This window comes from Orycteropus afer, unplaced genomic scaffold, assembly GCF_000298275.1.
Source record: "Orycteropus afer afer isolate SDZICR_OR568_19922 unplaced genomic scaffold, OryAfe1.0 scaffold00078, whole genome shotgun sequence".
Classification (NCBI taxonomy): domain Eukaryota; kingdom Metazoa; phylum Chordata; class Mammalia; order Tubulidentata; family Orycteropodidae; genus Orycteropus; species Orycteropus afer.
Genome location: NW_006921665.1, coordinates 3,215,239 through 3,231,937, shown reverse-complemented (window position 1 = coordinate 3,231,937; position 16,699 = coordinate 3,215,239). Strand labels below are relative to the sequence as shown.

The following is a 16,699-nucleotide window of genomic DNA, read 5'->3' as shown; positions in this document are numbered from 1 at the left end:
TGTGGTAAACTGTGGTCAATGTCATGAGACAAAGTATATGTGAACCGCTGTATGGAAAGTAAATTTGCTCTGTAAACCTTCACCCAAATCACAATGAAAAATAATAATAATAATAAAATAATAGTATTTATCCTAGATGGTTAAAATGAGAAAGGAAATGATGTACATAAAATATATGGTACAAATAGTAAATGCTAAATAAATAAGGTCATTATAATTAATTGTGTAATTATTAATTGTATAATTTTTCATCCAAATTTAAGAATGAAAGGGGGTATTATTAATAATACTGTCACCTCATCACTAAATAATAGCTATTATGAGACTTGGAAAAATTCCCCCAAGATTCAACAGACTATTTTTAATGTTTAACTCAAATGTTTTGGGACCATGAGGAAACCCTCTATTATAGACTGAATTGTATCACCTAAAAATATGTGCTGAATTCTTGACTCTTCACCTATAGATGAGACCTCTGGTGGCACAGTGCCTAAGGTACTTGACCACTAACCAAAAGGCAGGCAGTTGAAACCTATCAGCCACTCCTCAGAAGGAAGATTGGCAATCTACTTCCACAGTGATACCATCTCAGAAACCCAAGGAGGGGTCACTATGAATCAGATCCAACTTGATGACAGTGAGTTTGTTTTGTTTATACCTACAGATATGACCCTGTTTAGTAAGAGCTTTCTTTTGTTATGTTAATGAAGGCAGATCCTAAATCTGATCACTTCCTGTATCAAAAGCCCAGAACAGACATAGAGACAGATACGGGGGAAGACAGACACCATGTGCAGTACAAACAAAAAAAGACTAAACTCACCTCAGTCGAGTCAGTGCCAACTCGTAGCAACCCCTCCTTGGGTTTCTGAGGCAGTAGGAGCTCTGGTAGCATAGTGGCTAAAGCACTTGATTGCTAACCAGAAGGCTGGCGGTTCAAACCCACCGGCCACTCCTCGGAAGGAAGGTTGGGCAATCCTACTTCCGTAGTGATACTGCCTCGGAAACCCAAGGAGGGGTCGCTATGAGTCGGGGCCGACTCGACGGCACATAACAACAACAACAACAACATCTCTACAGAAGTAGATTGTCCGATCTTAACATGGCCCTTCTAGCCACAGTCTTTGTGACTCCCACATAATGACTGGGTGAGACCATGCAAGTAAGGTATATGGAACCTGTGATGGTTGGAGTTATGTATCACCTTAGCTATGCCATGATTCCCAATATTGTGTGGCTATCCTCCATTTTGTGATCTGATATAATTATTCTCCATTGTGTGTGTTGTAAATCCTGACCTGTAGTTGTAAATCCTGAGCTCTATGTGTTAATGAGGCAGGATTAGTTTATGTTAATGAGGATTAGGTTATGATAAAGAGGTGAGGTTAGGGTGTAACCATTCTTGCTTGAGTCACACCTTTTATGACACAAGAGATAAAAGGCAAGAGAAGTCAGCAAAGAAGGGACCTGACTACTACCACGAAAGAAGAGTCAGGAGCAGAGCATTTCTTTTAGACCCATATCCCTGTGCTGAGAATCTCCTAGACCTATGAGACAGAGAAACAGTGAGAGAGCTATAACACCAGAGATGGCAAAAGATGAAGAGAGAAGCAGTGGCAGAGTAATAGCAACAGCAGAGTCAGAATGGCAGGAGGTAGCAAAGTGGACTTCCTGAATTGAGGGAGTGAGGAAAGTTGAATGTCTTCAGGCTCTTATAGGCACAGCTAGGGTTGCTAACCCACTGGAGTTAGAGAGGTGAGTACCTTTAGAGCAAGCTTACTGGTGGAGTAGGGTGCCTCTAGGCACTTACTGTTGTTGTTGTCGAGTGAGGCCCAACTCACAGGGACCCCTCCTTGGGTTTCTGAGGCAGTATCTCTACAGAAGGAGATTGCCCAACCTTCCTTCCAAGGAGTGGCTGGTGGGTTTGAACAACCAGCCTCTGTTAGCAGTCAAATGCCTTAGGCACTAGGCTACCAGAGTTCCCAGGCACTTAATGGCAAAGCTAAAGCTTTCTAACACTTGCCTGAGCAGGACAGAAGAAGCCAGGAAGAAGGGCTAAGAAGCCACAGAGATGCCTGCCTACTAGCACATCTGAAAAGAGGTTGTCCTGAAAAAAGAGCTGCATCCTGATTCCTTCTGGATCCTGAATTGTAACCTCTTACTTCCCTAGTAAATCCCACAATGTTAAGTACTGTCAGCCCTCTGTATCTGCAGGTTCCTCATCTGCAGATTCAATCAATCACGGATTGAAAATACTCAGGAAAAAAAAAGCAATTAAGAGGTCAAAGCAATCCCTAAAAAGTGTTACCTACGTACTATTTACATTGTTTTAGGTATTATTAGTTGTACAGAGATAATTTAAAGTATATGGGAGGATATATGCAGCTTATGTGCAAAAGCTATGTCATTTTATATGAAACTTGAGCATCTGTGCATTTTGGTATGGGGGGTTGGCTGGAATCAATCCTCCATGGATACTGAGGGATGACTGTATTGCCTGAGTTACATAGCCATCGGTATGAAGTTATCAAAGCCAGCAGAGAAGGAAAGAATTCTGTGGAAGGGATGGCTGGCATCAGAATTGGTAAAAAAGGTTAGAGAGGAGGTATACTGGACTTCCCCTTCAAAGGAATCAGCCTTGGGCTGTTGCTCTTGATTATCCTTCCCCCTTGTGAAGTGCAAAGAAGCAGATGTCCCATCATGCCATTTTTTACTCTCTGTGAGGATCATCTGTAAGTCATGGAACTAAGGAATGCCAGGGGTTACTAACAAGGAAGGATTTACACTGCTGAGACTGTGATTTGAAATTTTTGCCTCCAGAACTGTGAGAAAATAAATTCCTGTTCTTTAAAGCCATCCACTTATGGTATTTGTGTTATTGTAGCACTAGGTAACTAAGACACTCTCATATGATTTTTGGACAGGATCAGTGGTAGGGTTCTTCTAAATTTTCTAAGATATAAGATCATCTCCTATCAGTCCTACACAATTTCCAAGACCAATTAAAGAAGCAAAGTTTAAGTGACTGAAATGTACCTCCTCTCTAGCTACAAACTAGCAGACAAGACTCCCTTTGGCCAATTTAGGACAAGGCAGGAGTGCAGGCAAGTGGAAGGTTAGAAAAACTGGATAGAAGAGAACTACATACTCACATTGGAGAAGTTCTCTTCTTGGGCAAACTCTGATCTGGGTATGGGTTCACTTGTGGGATATGGGCAACCATGAAGCAAATGGGCTGTGCCCCACTAACAAAAACATATGGAGTCAAATACTTTTGACAGCCACAGAGATGATCCAATTCTACCTATTCAGTTTACAGATGAAATAACTAAGGTCTAGAAAAGTTAAATAACTTGCCCAAAGATATACTGTTAATTATTGCCTTATTAAGCTCTTTGGTTTTATTTATACAACATACACAATACAAATAATTCTCTTAAAAGCAAATAAATAAATAAATAAATAAATATGTGCCTTCCTGGCTAGCCTATGAGCTGAAAGAAGTGCTACCTGTCTTTCACCACAGGCTATCTAGGGCTGTGCCCACCTCACCCTGACCCTCCCCATGGCTTTAGTGTGGGGATTACTGTGCTCCCTGACACTGAGGAGGCCAGGACGTGGGAAAGTTGCTGGCTTGTCCAGGTCTTGCAACTAGCACGGTGCTCGGAACATACCCCACCCACTGCCACAGAGTCGATTCCAACTCATAGTAACTCTATAGCACAGAGTAGAACTGCCCCACAGAGTTTCTAAAGCCGTAATATTTACAGAAGAAGGTTGCCTCATCTTTGTCCTGAGAGGCTGGTAGGTTTGAATTCACAACTTTTTGGTTACCAGCCTAATGTCATAACTATTGCACTACCATAGCTCCAATCTTTATGGAGGGACTCTGCCTCATCTTTCTCCCATGGAACAGCTGGTAGGTTTGCACCACTTTCTGGTTAGCAGCCGGATACCTTAACCACTGTGCCACCAGAGCTCCTTCAGAACACAGCAGGCATCATTAAAGTATTTGTTGAGTGAGTGAATGAAGGGATGGAGGCAGGACTGAGATTCGTTTTGACAAGCTCCAGAGTTCTGGCACTGCCTTCTGCTAGAACACAAGGCTATCACCATGGCTGCCACAGTGCCTGGGGCACCACAGCACTCAGAAACATCCATTAAGGGAAGAAAAAAAAAAAAAAAAGAAGAAGAAAATTATAAAGAGCTGCAACTTGCCTGAACCTCAGTTTCCTGTAGACAAAAATACTTTCTTCACAGAGCTATTATAGGTTTACGTAAGATATAAAAAGTATATGAAAATCCATATGCATTAGTGCCATCCTATAAGATGGCTAGTACTGAGTTTGAATCCTGGGAGCAACATTCACTGACTGTGTGACCAAGGGTGGGTTACTTGGCCTCCGTTGGTTTCAATTTTCATATCTGTAGAATGAAGATGATAACAGTACCTATTTTATAACAGTCTCACAAAGATGAAATTATATATATTACATTAAAGTACTTTGCATTAATGAATGAAAACTATTTTATCATCTTTAAAGCAGAAATTTTAACAAAAAATACAAAAGTTGTAAAAATGGCAGGATGGAGGCATCTGACCTTCTCTAACTTCACAAGCTGAGAGAAGGATCAGCCCGAGGCTGACTCCTATGAGGCAGAGGTCAGACTTGCCTCCACCCTTCAACCTTTTTACCAATTCTGACACCAAATGTCCCTCCCATGACACTCTACTTCTCTGCTGAGTTTGGTAATTCTTTGCAGTGGCCACACTGAACTCATAGACCATACTCACAATTATGAGGTTTATTAGGGAAGTAATTGATTACAATTCAGGATCAGAAACAAAGTTCTTCAATCAGGAAAGCCTCTTCTCAGCCATGAGCACAGGCATGTCTTTGCTTAGCCCTCAACCTTAGAGCCCTGTGGCCTCTGCCCTGCTTGAGCAAGTACTACAAAAACTCTTTTAGCTTTGCTGATAAGTGCCTAGAAGCACCCCACTCCACCAGTAAGCCTTGGCCCAAAGGTGCTCAGATCTAGTTCTGTGGGTTGGCGAACCAAATGCCCAGAGGTACCCCACACTGCCAGTGAGCTTCCTGTCTGAAGGCACTCAGCTTTCTCGTTCTGGGGTCCAGGAAGCCCACCGAGCTGTCTCCTGCCAGTCTTCTGCTTTTGTCCCTTCTCTCCCACTGCTTCTCGTTCTCTCTCCAGTGTGACAGCTCTCTGCATCCTCCTGGATCTACATAAGAGGTTCCCAGCACAGGCACCCTGGTTCCAAAGGACAGGCTACACTCTCACCTCTTCTTGGTGGTAGTCAGGTACCCCATTCTGCCTCTGGGATTGTTCATTTTAAGCCTAATGGGATGGTAAAACTGACCAATCCCCATGTTAGGATTCTATACACCTTATTTGCCATGCACCTTATTTACATTATTAACAAGCTATCTAATCCCCATGGTGACCCACAAACATCTCACATTTGCATGCTCCCACCCAGTCATTAGCTGGGAGTTACAAAGACTATAGCTAGAAGAGCCGTATTACGTAATTTATTGCACCACAAACTTGGTAAAGTAAAGCAAACTATTGCTATGCTGAGGAGAAAAAAAAATTCAAAATTAGCTATTTGAATTTAGGCCAACCTCAAATACCTTTTCCCATCGTGTTAATTATGACCACACATGGGAATTTCATACTGCACCTGCTGAAATTAGCAATGAAAGGAAAAGTACTGGGCCTTCCCAAATTACAAAGGGTTTATTTAGTTTCCTGAGTTCTTTCAGAAATGTAGTGAGTAACAGCTTTTGATACTTTAGAAACATAATAACCAACAATAATCCTATCAACAGGGTATTTTATGATAAATTGTAGATGCTAAAACTGTATTCTTTCTTGGAGTTGAAGCTTAAAAAAGAAACCAGATTAGAAAATACCTTAGTAAATATTCATAAAAATTACCTGCTCCATGGAAGTAAAACAAAAAGTTTACAAAGAAAAAATTATACTAATAAATAGTGAACTGTGGTTAGACAACAGTTTCCCATGATCTCACCTCCAGGTATTGGTGCTCTTGAGTGTGGTCTGTACTTACTGACTTGCTTCTAATGAAGAGACCAGATGCCACCGAGTTGATTCCAAGTCATGATGACCCCATGTGTGTCAGACTAGAACTTTGCTCCAGAGAGTTTTCAGTGGCTTCTTTTTTGAAGTGGATCACCAGACCTTTCTTCTGAGGCTCCTCAGGGTACACTTGAACCCCCTCACCAATCTTTCGGTGAGCAGCTGAGCACATAATGGTTTGCACTACCCAGGGACTCACTCATTTTACAGACAGGAAAACCAATGCACAGGCACGGTAATTAATATCCCCACGATCAAATAGTAAGTGGTAACAGTATGCTAAAAGCCCATACCCTTCACTACTATGCTGCATTATCTTCTCATATACAGATTTCAGATGGGAACGTGAGCACTTTTGCACATGAAACCCAATGAAATCTTGAAAGTTAAAAACAAAACAAATCAACAAAATCTACCCTCCCCAACTAAATCAAATAAGTAAAGGATTTGTACAATGACTGAAATCTATCCAATATGAAGCCACCCTTTCCCCATTGTCAAAGTCTGGGCTAAGGGAGTTAGTATTTACCCAATGTTATATTTTGAAAATGTTTCTCTTTTGCCCAAGAAGGGCAAAAGAGCTACTTTTATGTTCCATCACTATGGTATACCCTGTTAATATTCAGAGAACACTGTGAGTCATGGACTGTCTTGTCAACCTTCAGAATCCCTGTATTTAACGGTAGTTAGTATTTATCAAGGAAAAAAAATCTCTCACAAATGGAATGTATTTCAGATGACTGGCACACTCCCACAGCCCTTGAAATGATTTCTAACAATTGTGCATAGGATATGCACACCAAGGGGTCTATTCTCATCCCACCCTGCCACACACACACCACTGTGGGTCTATCTCCCCACTCCACCCCCACACGCACACCCTGATAGATGTGTACACAACTGCTCTTCTTCTAACAGAAATGAGGCCTTCACAGAGTATGGCAATGGACGCCTCAGTGATCTGCATGAAAAAGAGGGAATGGTGCATCTGGTTACATTTTCAAAAAGGAAAGAAACAAAGAGACTAAGAATACAGCCTCAAATATAAACACAGGAATCTACAGCCTCTGCTTTAGCTAATCTGTTCTAGCATAACGCCTGGTTTTTCTGTTCCCTTATGTAACTGTCTTGAAGATTGAAAAGCCTCTAGTGGCAGGCAATAACATTTAAGGTTACTGCTACTGAAGAAAAATGCTTTCAACAATGTATGGTGGTGACAGATTAAGCTGAAAAGGGAACCAAACACTTGCTATGGAGTTGAGTGGGTGAGGAGGGATTAAAAGAAATTTATAGAAGTTTAAAAAAAAAAAAATGATTTACTTAAGAATCAGAAATTCTAAAATTGGGGAAACAGTAGATAACTTTTAAAATAAACTTTTCACAGACATAAGATGCAGATTTTTTTTTTTTTTTTTTTTTTACATATATATTCTGAACATCCCCAAATAAAATCATACCATATTGGAGTTAAGATCAGTTTTCTCTCCAAATTTAAGGCAATTTAAGAGGAAAAAGAAGATGTTCCATTAGATACTTTTCATATATAATTTAAGTCTGAGAAACTTCATACCTATGACACTAGGGTAAAAAGTGAAAATGGTCTAAAAATGCCTAGATTTTTCCTTGTAATATATATAATCTGTTATTATACTGTTTGAATGTCAGATTTTACAATATGCTATCCCAGATTGGGACTCTCTGGGTGCTGTGGTTAACCTACCTAGCTGCTAACTGAAAGGTTAGTGGTTCAAGTTCACCCAGAGGCACCTGGAAAGAAAGGTCTGGTGATCTACCTCCAAAAAATTAACCATTGAAAGCCCTATGGATCACAGTTCTGCTCTGACACACATAGGGTTGCCACGCAGCAAACAACTGGATTACCCTAGACTGTCTTGTAACTAAAGGAACTCTGGTGGCACAGTGTCTAAGACATCTCACTGATAACCACAAGGTTCGAGGTTCAAATCCACCAGGCACTCTGAAGAAGGAAGATGGGGCAATAGACTTCTGAAAAGATTTACCAACCTTGGAAACTCAACAGGGGTCACTATGAATTGGAATTGACTCAATGGCAGTGAGTTTGGTTTTTGGTGAGTCTTGTAACCGGAACAGCCAGAAACACAGCAAAGTACATAGGACCTTATGAGCTGAAACTACATGTATCAGCTGTGCCACTCCTGAGTTTAAAAACATTTCAATCATCAAGTTGCAAGTGAATTATATCTCATCTAATAAAAAATAAGCTTCAGGAGGACAAGTACATGGTCTGACATTTGGGAGAAGAGTGAGCAGCATGAGAGCCATATAAAGGTAGAGGAGGCACCCAAGTTAAACACTCACTCTTAGTCCACAGGCATAGGCTGTCCTGCTGATGCCCAGTAATCCTGCTTTCAGGATATAAGGCCGAACAACACGAAAGGAGATGGGAGCTCACAGATCAAGAGCCTGACTCTCATTTTAGACTCTGAGGAAATCAAGGTACAGAAAGGTTAAGTTAATAGACTAGACATAGAAGCCAGGCTTCCAGCTTAATGATCTTTTCAACTTAAAATGACACCTCTGGTCAGGTATAGCCCCTTCTAGCTAGAACAAGGGTTCTCAATCTTGGCTACCAATTAGAGACATATGGGGAGCTCAGAGGCCAATCCCTGAGATTCAGCTTTAATTGGCCTGAAGGTGGCACGGGTATGCAAGTGTTTCAAAGTCGCCCCCACGTATTCTAATGTATAGCTATGGTTCAAACCACTGGAGGAGGTAGTCACTTGCACAGACTTTAAGAGTATCACTTAAACTCCTTAGTACCTAGTGGAATATTTTACGTTATTAAAAGAAACTCACAGAAGTGTTGTAAATCTTAACTGGGTATTTTTTCACTAAGAACAAGTACATTTTTCTATGATTAGCATTTTCTGACAGTCTTCAGGCAAAGCTCCATCAACCAAATACACATTCATGCTTCAGACAACAGGAAAAAAATTTTTTCATTTCCATTACTGTATGGAACTATATTTACTGCTTGGAAAGTAACAGAATATTATTTGAGAACTCTTAAATGCCTGGTTAGCTTAGTGATGACTAAATAAACCCTTATTCCAGGGAACCAACAGCTAACTATTGACAAATCCAAAATTTGACATGTAATTACTGGTTCAAGCACTGCTTTGCTTTTTTAAGTAAAAAAAGAAAAAAATGTTCAAAAAAGAGTACAGTGATAGGATATTTTAAGCAAATATTTATACAAACAGAAAATAATTTTATTTTTAAAAAGATTATTATTTGTATTTGTGTAAATATCTCTTATAAAATTACTATAATTAATGACAATATGGATTTAATTCTTGGATAAACATTTAATTAACATATTCATAAAGAATTATTTACCATATTGATGATGGTGATCCAGCTAACAAAAACAAATCTTACATATGGGACCAAACTGTAGTAGTCACAAAATGTAAATTCCCAAATGAATATTTCAGCTTAATTTTCTTTCCTTTAAGACTAAGGTTACAGAATATGACCATATGTAAAGAAATCTGACATAGTCCTTTTTCTAAGAGAGGATGGTACTAGGGCTTGTGTCAGAATCACAGTTAATGGCTGGCTTATTCAAGCACTAGATACCACCAACCTTAAGGTAGACTCATATGCAGTGATTAAAGCACTCAGCTGCTAACTACAAGATCAGCACTTGGAACTCACCAGCCATTCTGCAGGAGAAAGATAAGATAGTCTGCTTCCGTAAATATTTAACCATAAAAAAAAAAAAAAAACACCTCACTGCCACCAAGTCGATTCAGACTCACAGTGAACCTCCTTGAGTTCCAAGGTGGTATCTCTACGGAAGTAGATTGCCTAGTCTTCCTTCCAAGGATTGGCTGGCTGGTGGGTTAGAACCACCAGCCTTCTGGTTAGCAGTCAAATGCCTTGTTGTTGTTATTTGCTGTCGAGTCGACCCCGACTCATAGCGACCCCTCCTTGGGTTGCCAAGGCAGTATCACTACAGAAGTAGATTGCCCAACCTTCCTTCTGAGGAGTGGCTGGCGGGCTTTAGGCACTACAAAAACCCTATGGGGCAGTTCCATTCTGTCCTATAGGATCACTATGAGTTGGAATTGACTTAATGACAGTGGGTTTGGTTTTGGTTACCCAAAGAGGAGTACTTTAGCCTTAAGAAAGAGTTACTTTTAGAATAATAAGGCTGTTAGATCAAAACCACAGAAAGCATGTCTTTCCACCAAGAGGGGTAGTTTCAGTTAAATGAGAAAGGTAAGAAGGCTTACCTATGACCTATGCAGTACCTGGGTATCACATACAGTTAATGCACTTGGCTACTACCCAAAAGGTTAGAGGTTTGAGTCTACCCAGCGGCACCCTGGAAGAAAAGCCTGGTTGGTAATCTATTTCTGAAAAAGCAGCATTGAAAACCCAATGGAGTACAGTTCTACTCTGACATAAATGTGGTCACCATGAGTCAGTGCAGTGATTTTAGCTTCGTGGTGGCCTTGTTGCCAGAGCTATTTGCCTTCAGGGACCCTGACTCCCTCAGCAGAGCCAGTTTTTGTGCCTTCACCTATCATTTTACATTTTACAAGACACTACAGCTGGGCAACCAACATACAAAGCTCCCCACCTCCCACCATTCTGAAATACTTGGGCGGAAAGAAGAATACTTGGGCGAAGAACGGAAAGAAGGGGAGGCTCTGGCTCTTTCTCCATCTGTAACACCACTGCCCTAGTCTAACCATCTTCCCAACCACTCTGGACAACTCCAACTGCCTCCTCAGTGGTCTCCTTGCTTTTTGTCTTGCCCACCCACCCCTTTCCTTTCCTACAAGCCACTTCCCACCCAGCTCTGCAATTAGAACACAATCCAAATCCTACCATGGCCTCCATAAACCAAAACTCACCTCCACGAGTCAATTCTGACTCATAATGATCCCCTTCGGGTTTCTGAGGCAGTAAATCTTTACAGAAGTAGATTGTTTAGTCTGTCTTCTGCAGAGTGGCTGATGGGTTTGAATTGCCAACCTTCTTGTTAGCAGTCAAACACCTTAGGCACTATGTCACCAGAGCTCCTAATGGTAGTCTGTATAAAGTATAAACAGCCCATGGCTGCTCATGCAAGCTCAGCCACCAACACTCCCCACCACTCACTCACAACTCCAGCCATGCTTCTGGAAAACACACTCAGCCCTGCACTGGAACTTTTGCAGTTGCTATTTCTCCTAATTAGACAACATGAAGGCAGTGGTGGTTCAGTGGTAGAACTTTAGCCTTGCATGTGGAAGACCTGAGTTCAATTCCTGGCCAATGCATCTCATGCACAGCCATACTCTGTCAGTAGAGGCTTGTGTGTTTCTGTGATGCTGGACAGGTTTCAGCAGCGCTTCCACACTAAGACAGACTAGGAAGCCTGGAGATCTACTTCTGAAAATCAGCCAATGAAAACCCTATGGATCACAATGGTCTAATCCACAATCGATCATGGGAATGGCACAGGACAGGGCAGTATTTTGTTCCATTGTGATGGAGTCGTCATGAGTCGGAGGCTGTAGCTAATAACAACTGCTCAGTCAGCCAACTACCCAATAATGTCAGCAAGGAGCTTTTTTCTGTCAGCCAAGTCCAAGCTGTTCAGAGAGGCCTTTCTGGAACACTCAAGCTAACGGAGTTCCATGCCAGTGAGCAGTTGGACCTGTGGGCTTGGGACCATGGTTGCAGGGAACATCAAACTCAACTGGCATGATACACTTCACAAAAACACTGTTCTACATCCTACTTGGTGCATAGTGACTGGGATCTTAAAAGCCTGCAAGTGGCCACTAAGATGAAATACTGGGTATCTCCTTGTTCAGAGTAAAGGAGAATGAAAAAAAGCAAAAATTCATGGAAACAATCAGTGCAAGGGACTAGTAAACCATGTGATCCTCAGCCTATATAACCATGAGACCAGAAGAACTAGATGGTGCCCAACTACCACTGTCAATCACTCAAAGGGAGATGGGTGCAAGAGACCCTGGACAGACTGGAAGAACAATGTAGACCAAAACCTAAAAACATGAAAAAAAAAAGGACCAGGTTTGCTGGTCTGATAGAGCCTGGTGAGAAGCCTAAGACCATGGCCCCTAGCTAACCTTCAGGTCTAGAACAGAACTCACTCCTGTGGTTTCCAGCCAAACAACAGACAGGCATATGGGGTGAACATTTACATCAGGAAGATACACTACTTGGAGGGATCAATCACCGGAGAATTGAAGGGCAGTGTTTGCACAGGGAGACAGCTGGGGGTTGGGGTGGGGGGTAGTGCATGTGAGGGAAGGACACAGGAAAGAGGTAAACTACAGGGAGGAACTGGGAAGAGAGCTGTTAACATTGTGAGCAACTGCAGGTCAATGTCATGAGACAAAATGTGTATGTGAACTGCTGTATGGAAAATGAATTTGCTTTGTAAACTTTCACCCAAATCACAATAAAAATAAAGTAGCTCCATGCCTACTTCTCTTAGTGCATCTCCAGAGCCATTCTCTGCCCCTTCACCTTCCTCTGCACCCTGGAAGACTGACCCACCTACGGGCCATAATGCTCTGTTTCCTGGCTGCTAGCTGGGCTCTGCCAATGAGATCCAAGACTGGAAAGTCACTTGTGCATGTCTTGACAGCCCTTGTTGATTCCCTCAATTCTGCCCCAATTAACCAGCGCTTCATTCAAACCTCCTGAACCATCAGCATTCACTGTCATGACCTGACTGCCACAACCCAGGCTGCCCCCACACACGCAACCTTGATCACTCTTTATCTTATCACCCTGTTCTATTTTCTCATTGCACTTATCACGGTCTGAAATTACCAGTTCATCTTTCAAAAAGTTAGTTTTTTGTTATCTATCTCCTCGACCACTAAAACATAAGCCCCATGAAAGCAGAAAGCTCATCGTGTTTACCACTGTATCTCAAGGGCCTAAGACAGTGCCTGGACTGTAGTTGGTATTGCTGCTCATTGCCATTGAGTCAGCCTGGACTCATGGTGACCCCATGCACAACGGAACGAAATGCTGCCTAGTCCTGTGCTGTCCTCATGTTGCAGATCAGACCACTGTGCTCTGTAGGGTTTTCACTGGATGATTTTCAGAAGTAGATCATCATGCCTTTCTTCTCAGTTCAATATCGTAGCAACGCATGAGCCTTCACTGACAAATAGGTGTCAGGCCTTCACTGACACATGAGGTGCATTGGCCGGGAATCAAAACTTGGTCTGTATGCAAGATGAGAATTCTATCACTGAACTACCACTGTCCCCTGAAACACGGTAAACATTCAATGTATAGCAAATGAATGTATGCTAACCTATAGTCGCTGCTCAAAATATCACCTTATTAGTAAGACCCTCCCCAATAACCTTATGTAAAACAGATATCCCTCTCCACACCTCCACTCCCTCCTCCTCCTAAGCCATATTTTTTCCCATAGCCAGTATCATCTGATGTATTTAATATTTGTTTATTGTCCATTTCCCCCAATAATTATGTCTAAAAACAGGGATGATATTTTATTCACTCCTATACCCGAGAGCCCTGGTGGCGTAGTGCCTAAGGCATTTGATGCCTAAGGCATTTGACTGCTAACCAGAAGGCTGATGGTTCAAATCCACCAGCCACTCCTCGGAATGAAGGTTGAGCAATCTACTTCTGTAATGATACTGCCTTGGAAACCTAAGGAGGGGTCGCTATGAGTTGGGTCCCACTCGACAGCAGTGAGTTTAGTTTTTTGGTTATACCCTCAGAGCCTAGAACAATACCCAACTCAGAGTAAAGTCTCTATAAACATTTGTTAAATGAATAATTGGCACAATGGGCAGATTTTCATACAAAGCAATTTCAGGAGTGTCCTCAACTCTTACTGGGAAAAATTAAGCACTGTGCATTGCTATAAACACCCAAGGGAAAAAGTTAATTCTTACAGGACCTGGCCTTGGTCAATTGGAAAGACAGTCTAAGACCCTAGGAGAGAGACTCAACATGCTGGCTGGGCCTGAGCCCAAGAAGAGAAGAAAAGGCTTTAAAGTAAGATGATTAAGACCCTGTGCTCCTGACATACTCTAGAAAGCATGCACAAATGCTCACTTAGGCACACAGTCATTGTAAATTCCTCCTGAAAGTAAATGGGCATATAAATAAAAGGGACTTAAGTACACCACTTTCTATTCCACAGTGTGTTTCTCTCGGCAGCCACCTTCAACTATAGTTCATTGACCGTATATATAAACCCAGAACCAACCACTGAAAGCATTGCTTATTTTTTTTTCTTTGCTTTATTTTTTTTTATTTTTGACAACTGCTCTCCTAATGGGGCATCTCCCAAAGACAGGTTTCATTCTCCAACATCTCCACTGTCCAAATTTTATTTTGCACAGTAGTTGCAGATCTGAAATAAATTCCTCCTCCTTACCAACATAACTGATTACTCATACCTGCCCCCTCATCCTCCAAAGTGTCTACCTTGTATGGATATTTGGGGAAAAAAAAATCAACTCCCAACATACTGAGTGTTCTCCATGGTGGTAAATCACTCCTTCGAGGGTCAAGATCCATGACTAAATATCCTGAAAGCCTGGAAAACGGGCCCCCCTTCACCACAACACCATTCGCCCAAAACTGGCCAACCACAGGATAATGAGCAATCACCGTTCTTCACCCAAACATTTGCTTTTCTTCCAATAGTGCAGATTGGGAATGCAGAGCCGTCCTATTTATGAGCAGTGAGTCACTCGGCACTCAACGTCTGTTTCCTCATCCCTATGAATGAGGTGACCCCTCCTCTAAGAGTAAACAAATGCAAGGCGATGGTTAAAAGCTGGGCTCACAGGAAATAAATGCAGGGTGGTGGGTCAGTGCTCCCGCTGCCATCCCTGTGCTAATTCATTCCCTGATCCTCTATTACTTTGGACCCTCTCTCAGTAAACAGCATAAACACACAGGAGGGGCAGGGGAGTCTCAAGGAGGCGGTTACAAGCCCAGGTCAAAGACGAAAATAGGAAAACGCCTCTCGCCAGGTGACGCATACGGCCGGTAGGCGCTCCGGGCTCGGAGACCCTAAGACCAGCCCACGCTAGAGCCAGGAAAAGAGGGGGCGGCGAAGGGCGGCCTGGGGGAGCGCCGCGTCCTCGGGAGCCGCCCCTTGACCTCGCGGCAGTGGCCAGGGCTACAGATGCTGCCCCGGTCCGGCACCTCACGCCGCCGCCGCCGCCTCCAGGCAAACACTTGTTGCTCCCTGCCCAGACCGCCCGCCTGGCCCTCACCCGGTACAGGCCGTCCGCGAACACGCGCGGGTCCAGGTGGCAGGCGATGGTGGCGCTGGGTAGGTCCTGCAGGTCCACCTCCTCCATCTCGCAGTCGATGAAGCTCCAGTCGCCGCTGTCCTCGTCGGCCTCAGCCGCTCCTGGGAACGGCGCAAAGGGCCGCACCGTCACCCCGGGCCGCGCTAGCGCCTCTGTCGCCTCAGCCGCCGCCCCTAGCCGGGGACCGGCCACGCCGCCCTCCATCCCCGCGCCCGCGCGCGTCCTGCGCCCGGCTGGATCCTCGCGCTCGCGCGTCCGTGCCGCGGCCGCAGATTCCCAACTTAACCCTCTCAGACTCGCGCCGCAGCTGGCAGCAGTCACCACGGCTCCCAGAGACGCGGCCTCCGAGTCCCCGCCCCGCCCGCCGCCTTTCCACTCCGAGGGGCAGAAATTTCGCGCGGCGTCCCGCCCGCCCAGCACCGAGGGTGGAGCTCCAGCGAATTGACTGGCGGACCCTTTAAGGCCGGCATCCTCTGGGCTTGTGTAGCTGGGGTAGTGTAGTGTTTCCAGAAGAGAAAGCCAATAAAGGCACGGAGTTATGTTCATGTGATCTTTTAAGCCTGAAGCCTCAAGGGCCGCCATGTTGGATACGGGCAAAGGTCTCTCGCTTGTTCTGTTTTTTTGGACCGATGCTGCCTGCTGAATGGTGCCAGGCGGGGTTTTAGTGGCCGGATGATAGCTGGGGAGCCAGCGCTTCTGTGGTTACTGTGTGGTGACGATTTAAAAGACATGGGCTGCTTTGAGGATTTGAGCGAGATCTAGTCTTGGCTACTGCTCCATCTGCAGCCATTACCAAGTGGTTAGATGCCGACTATAAATTATCCTGAATCAAAAAACAAACCTACTGCCTCCAGTCGATTCCGACTCATAGAGACCTTACAGAACAGAGGAGAATTGCTCCATACGTTTCCAAGGCTGTAATCGTTATGGAAGCCGATTGGCACATCGGTCTTCCGTAGAGGCGCTAGTGGGTTCGAACTGTTGACCTTTTGGTTAGCAGCCAGCAGCGAGAGCTTAACCACTACATCACCAGAGCTACTTACATATAGTCGCAAATAAGGATTGAGCTAGAGCATGGTAACAATATCTTACTTTCATATTTCAGTTTATTTGCCCTTCTATCATTGTTCAAAATTTATATAAGCAAAAGTAATTTTTTTATTTACTACTACTCTGTATTATGTATGTTCAGGGAGCTCTGATGGCATAGTAGTTAAAGCACTCGGCTGCGAATCAAAAGATTG

General features: G+C 43.4%; 1 protein-coding gene across 1 annotated transcript in view; it reads right to left on the bottom strand.

Moving 5' to 3' along the window:
• The window catches only part of RCAN1 (regulator of calcineurin 1), a 139,060-nt gene extending 123,401 nt beyond the window's left edge, over positions 1-15,659 (bottom strand). Inside the window, exon 1 of the mRNA XM_007941260.2 lies at positions 15,417-15,659. Coding sequence (XP_007939451.1) covers positions 15,417-15,659 — 243 coding nt within the window. The remainder of the gene's footprint in view (positions 1-15,416) is intronic.
• Positions 15,660-16,699: the final 1,040 nt, after the last annotated feature.